Below are 8,663 nucleotides of genomic sequence, written 5' to 3'. Positions count from 1 at the left end.
CTTTGCCCCCGGCCGCTAGGAGCCGGGCCGGGCGCTGCCGGGGGGTGCCCAGGACGGACGGACGGACAGTGCCGGAGCCAGCCCCCAGTCCCAGCGTCCTCTGCAGCTCGTCCCTCCCAGCCCCACTGAACGGCCTGTGGGGGGCACCGGCCCCATCCGGCCCCCGCCCTGCTTTGTGCGCTTCCTTGGCCCCGCACTTCGCGAAGCCCCCGGCCCCTCATTAAAGCATTCAAGCCCCCCCGTGTCAGTGGTGAGCCGAGCTGTGGTGGGGGCTGTCGCGCCGGGCGCTGCCCAGACCCCCCCCCGACAGAGAGCAGGGCCCCGCGCGCCGGGCACTACCCATCCCCCCCCCCGACAGAGAGCAGGGCCCCGCGCGCCGGGCGCTGCCCATCCCCCCCCCCGACATAGAGCAGGGCCCCCTCGCGCCGGGCGCTGCCCATCCCCCCCCCGACAGAGAGCAGGGCCCCGCGCGCCGGGCGCTGCCCAGACCCCCCCCCGACAGAGAGCAGGGCCCCCTCGCGCCGGGCGCTGCGCATACCCCCCCCCCCGACAGAGAACAGGGCCCCCTCGCGCCGGGCGCTGCGCATACCCCCCCCCCCGACAGAGAGCAGGGCCCCCTCGCGCCGGGCGCTGCGCATACCCCCCCCCCCGACAGAGAACAGGGCCCCCTCGCGCCGGGCGCTGCCCATACCCCCCCCCCCCGACAGAGAACAGGGCCCCCTCGCGCCGGGCGCTGCGCATACCCCCCCCCCCGACAGAGAGCAGGGCCCCTCGCGCCGGGCGCTGCGCATACCCCCCCCCCCGACAGAGAGCAGGGCCCCCTCGCGCCGGGCGCTGCCCATACCCCCCCCCCCCGACAGAGAACAGGGCCCCCTCGCGCCGGGCGCTGCGCATACCCCCCCCCCCGACAGAGAGCAGGGCCCCTCGCGCCGGGCGCTGCCCAGACCCCCCCCCGACAGAGAGCAGGGCCCCTCGCGCCGGGCGCTGCCCATCCCCCCCCCGACAGAGAGCAGGGCCCCCTCGCGCCGGGCGCTGCCCAGACCCCCCCCGACAGAGAGCAGGGCCCCTCGCGCCGGGCGCTGCGCATACCCCCCCCCCCGACAGAGAGCAGGGCCCCCTCGCGCCGGGCGCTGCCCATACCCCCCCCCCCCCGACAGAGAACAGGGCCCCCTCGCGCCGGGCGCTGCGCATACCCCCCCCCCCGACAGAGAGCAGGGCCCCTCGCGCCGGGCGCTGCCCAGACCCCCCCCGACAGAGAGCAGGGCCCCTCGCGCCGGGCGCTGCCCATCCCCCCCCCCGACAGAGAGCAGGGCCCCTCGCGCCGGGCGCTGCGCATACCCCCCCCCCCGACAGAGAGCAGGGCCCCCTCGCGCCGGGCGCTGCCCATACCCCCCCCCCCCGACAGAGAACAGGGCCCCCTCGCGCCGGGCGCTGCGCATACCCCCCCCCCCGACAGAGAGCAGGGCCCCTCGCGCCGGGCGCTGCCCAGACCCCCCCCCGACAGAGAGCAGGGCCCCTCGCGCCGGGCGCTGCGCATACCCCCCCCCCCCGACAGAGAACAGGGCCCCCTCGCGCCGGGCGCTGCGCATACCCCCCCCCCCGACAGAGAGCAGGGCCCCTCGCGCCGGGCGCTGCGCATACCCCCCCCCCGACAGAGAGCAGGGCCCCCTCGCGCCGGGCGCTGCCCATCCCCCCCCCGACAGAGAACAGGGCCCCCTCGCGCCGGGCGCTGCCCATCCCCCCCCCCGACAGAGAGCAGGGCCCCTCGCGCCGGGCGCTGCCCAGACCCCGTAACTGAAATTGGTGGGTGGAAAGCACCATGTGCCCCCCAGTAACCTGGAGCTGGAGCCCAGGATGAGCCAAGGGGGCTGACTGGCCTGTGGGGCGAGGGATGGGACGCGGGGCCTCTCCCCTCTAGGGGGCTCTGGTTCCCACCCAGCCAGGGCCCCCCAGTGGTGGCAGGGCCGGGCTAGGAGCCGATGTTTCCCAGGAATCTTTATTACAATAATTTAATAGAAAAGCAAAAACCTCGTTCAAATAAATTATACAAACATGAGGAATAAGGGGGGGTGGGGGGGGGCCCCTGCCTCTCCCCCTTTGCGTTTTCTACAGGGGGTGAGGTTTGGAACCTCCCAATTGATTTGGGAGGGGGATTGCAGCATCCCATTGTATTTTTAGGGGGTGAGGTTTGGAACATCCCATTTCCTTTGGGGCAGGTGGAAGCATTCCATTATATTTTGTAACGGAAGGGGATTGGAACATCCCATTTAACAGGGAGGTTGGAATATCCCATTTTATTTTGAGGGGTGGGCTTAACACATTTATTTGGAGGCAGGTTGGAGTAGCCCATTTTAATTTGTAGGAGAAGGGGATTTGAAGATACCAATTTACATTGGGTGATTGAGCAAAATTTTATTGGGGGGGGCGGTACCTCCCATTTTATTGGGAGGTTGGAAGGGGAGTGGAGGATTCCACTGTATTTGGCCGGGGGGGAGGAGAAGAGCGGTGGGTTCCATTGTATTTTGCGGTGAAGGGGATGGGCCCAATAGATTGGCACGTACCATGTGTTTTAGGCGATACAGGTAAGGAACACTGTGTATTGGGGGGAGGGGGAGGTGAATTCCATGTATGTGGTAAAGGACAGTAGCGGGGTTGTACCATGTATGGGGGGGGCAGAGTAGGAAGACTAGGTCATGCCATGTCATTTGTAGAAAAGGGGTGTGAAGTCTGGTAGGTTGGAACGTACCATGAGTTTGGCAAGGAAAGGACAGTTTTGAGGCTGGTAAATGGGGGTCACTCCCCCACCCCCAGAAGCAAAGGGAGCAAAACTCCCACTGCCAGAACTCCCCACAGCACCCCCTGCTGGGAGAGGCTGGGGCTGGAGTAGCCGGGAGCTCCCCCCACAGCCAGCGCCCCTCCCCACACCTAGGAGGGGCCCGGGGCTGGACTAGCTGGCAGCTGCCTGCTCAGCCAGCACCCCCTAACCACACCATAAGCCAGCACTGGCCTCCCTGCTGTCTCCCACCCCCAGGGCAGCGGGTGACGGATCCCGGCCTGACCTGCAGTGCCGGGCTGGGTTAGAGCTGTCGCACGGGTGTCAATCCAGAATGGAGCGGGATGGGAGGGACAGACCAGGAAGTCCATACACCCACAAAAGCAAAGGAATTAGGCTCGTTAAACACAGGAGTTGGTGCCTGGGCGATTAATTAAGCAGGAGGGGTCTCCCAGGAGCTGCCTCCTGTGTCCCTTTCCCCTGCGCAGTCCAGGAAGTTACCCAGGTCTCTACTGCCGGGGAGTCGAATTGGAGAAGGGGGTCAAAGGTCAGAAGCCACAAGGCAGAGAGCTCCCAAAGAGCGGAGAGGGGTCAATGGAGACCCCAGAAAGGTCAGAGAGGCAGTGGGGGTGTGGCAGAGAGAAGGGGAGCCCCCACCCCCGCCATTTGGCACCTGGATGGGGCCGTGGGGGCGGCGCGGGCTCAGTCCTTGAAGACGGCTTGGTGGCCGTGGGGGCGCTCGTCATGCATGATGTGGCGCCGGACGTGGATGCGCCGGACCCGGTGCTCCCGCCCGTCCTCCTCGTCGGCCCGGTGGGGGCCGCCCCCTCCTCCAGCCGCCCCACCCGTTGCTTCCAGGAGCGCCTTGTCGGGGACCCGCGGGGTCTCGTAGATCAGAATGTTCAGGGTCTCCTCGAAGATCCGGGCCTCGGGGAACTCCACCTGTGGGGGTCGGAGGTTAGGCTGGGCCCAGGGGTGGGGCAGCTTTACAAGCCATGCCCCCCACAGCCTCAAAGAATCCCACCAGCAACTGCCCATGTGGCCTTGGAAGCTAGCAAGGGGGGTGGGGGGAGTCACATGTTGTCTTGGAATATACCAAGTATAATGGACTACCCATGGAACATACCAAGAAAAACCATGGAGGGAACCAGCTGGTGCCGTTGGACCATATCAAGTGCCCACGGACAGGGGACCACCCGCTTGGCCTAGGACCATACCAATTGACACTATGATGCGGGGGGGGGGGTACCCACTTGGTGTTGGACCATATCAAGTGAGCATGTGACTGGAAAAGAGGGGACTGCTCTGATGGCACTGGATCATACCAAGTGTGAAGGTGACAAGGGGTGCTGGATCACACCAAGAGTCCATGTGACAGCAGAGAGAGGGGGCCATCCACACTGCCTTGGACCATACCATGTGCTAACATAAGACAGATTCACGTATATCCTTGGAATAGACCAATGTGCTGCAGGGCAATTTGCTCATGGAATGTACTAAGTGTGAGGGCCCAGGGGTACCTTGGTCTGCTTCTTCTCGGTGGCGTAGACGATGGAGGTGCAGCAGACCTCGGCGATTTTGCGGCCCTGCCCATAGAAGGACCAGCAGCAGATCTCATCCCCCAGCACGTCCTTGATGAAGAGGACCCGCCCATTGAAACGCAGCGCCAGCTTGTCGAACAGCTCGATGTTCTTCAGCAGGTTATCGTCCGAGTTACTGCGGAGAAGAGACCCCATGGGTGGGGAGGCTCCCAGCTACTCCAGCACAGCAGGAGGTGGTCTGGGCAGTGGGGCAGGACTCCTGGCTACTTCACCCCTTCCTGGGAGAGGCTGGGGCTGATCTGGGGAGGGCGAGGAGCACTGGCTGTGGAGGGAGCTCCCAGCAACTCCAGCCCAGCCTCTCCCAGCAGGGGGCGTGGGCTCAGGGGGAGCTCACTTTTACTTCAGCCCCAGCCCCTCCCAGGTGGGAGGGATTTGGGGAGGGGCACTGGCTGTGGGGGGAGCTCCCAGCAACTCCAGCCCCGGCCTCTCCCAGCAGGGGGCGCTGTTGGGAGGGGGTGGGGCACCGGCTATGGAGGTAGCTCCCAGTACTTCAGCCCCAGTCTCTCCCAGCAGGGGGTGCTGCAGGGAGCGGGTCAGGAGCGTTGGATTACCTGGTATACGAATACTTGTTGTTGCTTCTGTTATGCAACAGTTTCACCACTGGCTGGAAAAAAAACGAGAGACAGGAAATGAAGCTGGATTCGTACGAGTCGCTCAGCATAACTTAGTGCAAAGGGGAGGGAGAAGGCTGGGGGGTGTCAGCGCAGAGGGTGATACTGGGGCGACTGGAAAGGCCAATATGGGTGGCCTTGCCTGCCTGTCTCACCTTGGAGCAGCTGGAGATGATCTGTTGCTCCTCCTTGGGGGATGTCACCATGGGAATGAGACACAGAGGATCATAGCCATCACTCTTTTGCTAGGAGGAACAGAGACCAGCAAGGTCACTGCAGGCTCCTGGGACCCATGACTCCCTTAGTGACCCCATCCCCATGGCATAGCCCTGCCCCCAGGTATCACAGCAGGGGAATCCCAGAGCCCTCAGTGACCCCACCCCCACTCGTTCCTTACCTGCAGGGCGAGCTGGCAGTCCTCCACCAGCCCCTGGATGAGGTAGTACCGTGCCTCGGACAGCATCTCCTCCAGCTCCCGCTGCGACTCTGGCAGCGAGACCGAGCCATCCCGCAGGTAGTTGAGGATGGTGCCGAAGTGACGCCCGCTGCGGTCGATCAGGATCCAGCCTGAAGAGGGGAAGAGACAAAAGGATGTGGAGAGCCTCTCCCAGCAAGGGGCACTGTGGGGAGTGGGGCAGGAGCACTGGGTATGGAGGGAGCTCCCGGCTACACCAGCCCCGGCCCCTCCCATCAGGGGCACTGTGAGGAGCAGGGCAGGTACCTTCGCTGTCAGTGAGCACCTCCATTCTACCGCTGAACATGGCCTTGAGCATGGTGTCCTGCTTGGTGAGGGTCTGCACTGTGGTGTAGTGCAGGGACCCGCCCACGTTCAACTTCACATACTTGCTGCTAGGATTCAAGGGCTTTAGGTCAAAGGTCACACCCACCGCTCCCCCTGTAGGCTGGTGCTGCATGGATACCATGGGGGCGCAGGCCTCGGGGGCTGGGAGCGGGGTCATCGTGGCCTCGGCCGACATCTCCACCTGCAGCAGGGAGGGGCGGGAAAAGGGGAAGGGGATGAATCGGGGTCCTCTTTCCATTATCCAGGACCCCCCTCCCCACTTACGCTCTCTGTGTCCACCTTGGTTCACGTGACATTTGCCCCCGACCCCAGTTAGGCCACGTACACACTAGCACTTATGTCAACAAACCTTTTGTTGCTCAAGTGTGTGAAAACACACCCCTCCCCGAGCGATGCAACTTTTGCTGGCATAAATGCTTGTTTGCCCAGTGCTATATTGGCGGGAGACACTCTCCCCCGACACAGGTACGGCTGCTCATTGAGCTGCTTTTATTACATCACTGGAAGAGCTCTCACACGTTGTCAGTGTAACACAACTCCACGGGTGCTACAGCCACGTGGCTGCGTCAGTACGCCTGTGCTACGGGGAGCTTGTAAGTGTAGACGTGGCCTTACCTGAGCGTACACCCCTCCCCAACAGCTCTCAGCTTTCCTCACCCCGAAGAATGGGCCCCTCTGGTCGGCAGCTGACCCCTAGTCCTAGGAGATCCCTGCCCTTTGTCCCTCAACCCCACCCTCTGCCCATGGCCCCTCCCTGCCCTTTGACCCCCAACCCCACCCTCTCCCCATGGCCCCTCCCTACCCTTTGAGCCCCCCAACCCCACCCTCTACCCATGGCCCCTCCCTGCCCTTTGACCCCAACCCTACCCTCTGCCCATGGCCCCTCCCTACCCTTTGACCCTCCCAACCCCACCCTCTGCCCTTTGAGCCCCCCAACCCCACCCTCTCCCCATGGCCCCTCCCCTTGTGCCCCCTACCCAAGGCCCCTCCCTACCCTTTGACCCTCCCAACCCCACCCTCTCCCCATGGCCCCTCCCCTTGTGCCCCCTACCCAAGGCCCCTCCCTACCCTTTGACCCTCCCAACCCCACCCTCTCCCCATGGCCCCTCCCCTTGTGCCCCCTACCCAAGACCCCTCCCCCTCCCCACCCTTTGTCCCCCTCTGCCCACGGCCCCTCCCTTTGACCTACAAACCCACCCCTCCTCGCCCTTTGACCCCCTCTGGCCAGAGCACTGCCCCCTCCCTGCCCTTTGACCCCAGCCCCGCCCTCCGCCCACAGCCCCGCCCCTCCCTGCCCTTTGACCCCTAGTCCGCGCCGCCGCTCTCACCTGCCCTGCCCGCCCCGTGCGGGGGGTGGGGCGAGGCTCGGCCCCTCCCTGCTCCCCCCACCCAGCTCCCTGCGCCGCCCGCCAGGCCAGTTCCCCGCCGCACTCAGCCAGAGAGAGCCGCACCGCGCATGCGCGTCGGGCTTGGCATGTTGATCCGGGTACCCAGCCGCGCCCCACCCCCTGGAGGGAGGGTCCACTCAAGCGCATGCGTAGGGGCAAGACGGGGCTGCGGCAAGAGCTCGTTTCCGAATCTGCGCATGCGCAGAACAATTAACTGGGCGGGAGGGGAAGGGAGCGGGGATGTCTCCTGGCGTGAAGGTCCTCCGACCGCGCATGTGCAGAACGCAAAGCTAGGCGACAGTAACAGGGCAATCCGCGCATGCGCATAGCATCAGCAGGCCTGTGGGAGAATGGTGCGCATGCTCATAAGGCAGGGGACAGGGCGGGGAAACGTCAGTGGGCGCATGTGCATAACGCAAGTGGGCTACCACCCTTGGAAAGCGACCAGCGTCCAGTGCGGCGCATGCGCATTCTGTTCCCTGCGGTCCGCGAACGTTAGGACCGTTGCTCACGTGTAGCGCGCGCTTTTCAAATGCGGTTGAGGTTGGGGGCAAGGCGAGCGAGGGAACAAAATGGCGGCCAAATGGAGGCCATTGGAGCGGCACGTGGCCAGAGGCTGGCCTGGCCCCGGGGGAGAGACTGAGGGAAAGAGACGTCAGCCCCGGGGATAGACGCCGGCCAGACCTGAGGGAAAGAGATGCCAGCCTGGCCTGGGGGAGAGACGCCGGCCCGGCCCCGGGAAGAAATGCTGGCCAGACCTGAGGAAAGAGCTGCCAGTCTGGCCCGGGGAAGAGATGCCCCAGGGAGAGACGCCGGCCAGACCTGAGGGAAAGAGATGCCAGCCCGGCCTGGCGGAGAGATGCCGAGGGGAGAGATGCCGGCCAGACCTGAGGGAAAGAGACGCCAGCCCGGCCCCGGGGAGAGACGCCAAGGGGAGAGATGCCGGCCAGACCTGAGGGAAAGAGATGGCATCCTGGCCCCGGGGAGAGACGCTGGCCAGACCTGAGGGAAAGAGATACCAGCCTGGCCCCGGGGAGAGACGCCGAGGGGAGAGACACTGGCCTGAGGGAGGGTGACCGAGAGGAGAGACGGTGCCCAGCCCAGCACCGCCAAGGGGAGAGACACTACCTGGCACCGCCGACATCCTGTGTCCAGTCATGGGGGAGACACCAACGGGTTATGACCTTGCCCAGTCAGGGGAGAGATGTCAGACTGACGGCACTGCCAATAGCTCCCCTGCCCATTGGGGAAATAGATGCCAACTGGGCATCAATGGCCCTGCCCAGCAAGGAGAGAGATGCCAGTCAGCTGCCGTCAGCAGCCCCCACATCCAGTGAGGGGAGAGACACCAGCCCACCACCATCTTTAGTGACCAATCTGGGACAGACACCAACGTGGTATCATTTCTGTTGCCCAGTGAGAGGACAGAGGCTAAACACAGCACTATCCTGGGTGACCAATTAGGGGATTGATTTGGTATTGCCCTGG

At 64.6% G+C, this 8,663-nt stretch overlaps 1 protein-coding gene across 3 annotated transcripts; it reads right to left on the bottom strand.

The window, feature by feature from the left end:
* Positions 1-1,982: 1,982 nt before the first annotated feature.
* KCTD13 (potassium channel tetramerization domain containing 13) lies at positions 1,983-7,337 on the bottom strand. Of its 3 annotated transcripts, none has more exons than XM_048854675.2 (7): positions 7,116-7,337; positions 5,707-5,968; positions 5,383-5,552; positions 5,141-5,230; positions 4,926-4,978; positions 4,294-4,489; positions 1,983-3,715 (listed from the first exon to the last, which is right to left on the bottom strand). In XM_048854675.2, exons 1-7 carry the CDS (start codon positions 7,320-7,322, stop codon positions 3,476-3,478), a joined length of 1,218 nt encoding a protein of 405 aa, XP_048710632.2. In that variant the 5' UTR covers positions 7,323-7,337; the 3' UTR covers positions 1,983-3,475. The 3 variants fall into 3 exon arrangements, with proteins under 3 accessions (XP_048710632.2, XP_048710634.1, XP_048710633.1); XM_048854677.2 differs by lacking the exon at positions 7,116-7,337 and adding an exon at positions 6,403-6,425; XM_048854676.2 differs by lacking the exon at positions 7,116-7,337 and adding an exon at positions 6,137-6,317.
* Positions 7,338-8,663: the final 1,326 nt, after the last annotated feature.

Source organism: Caretta caretta, unplaced genomic scaffold (genome assembly GCF_965140235.1).
Source record: "Caretta caretta isolate rCarCar2 unplaced genomic scaffold, rCarCar1.hap1 Scaffold_32, whole genome shotgun sequence".
NCBI classification, from domain to species: domain Eukaryota; kingdom Metazoa; phylum Chordata; order Testudines; family Cheloniidae; genus Caretta; species Caretta caretta.
Note: the sequence above shows the minus strand (reverse complement) of the source record. Positions and strands in the feature narration are given on the sequence as shown.

Bases quoted from the DNA above. Each gene is read 5' to 3' on its own strand.
- KCTD13 (XM_048854675.2), bottom strand. From the start codon at position 7,322: ATGCGCTTGAGTGGACCCTCCCTCCAGGGGGTGGGGCGCGGCTGGGTA. The intron at 5,553-5,706 runs GTACCTGCCCTG...TCCCCTCTTCAG, and splicing joins GGTGCTCACTGACAGCGAAG to GCTGGATCCTGATCGACCGC. The intron at 4,979-5,140 runs GTGAGACAGGCA...TTTTTTTTCCAG, and splicing joins TCATCTCCAGCTGCTCCAAG to CCAGTGGTGAAACTGTTGCA.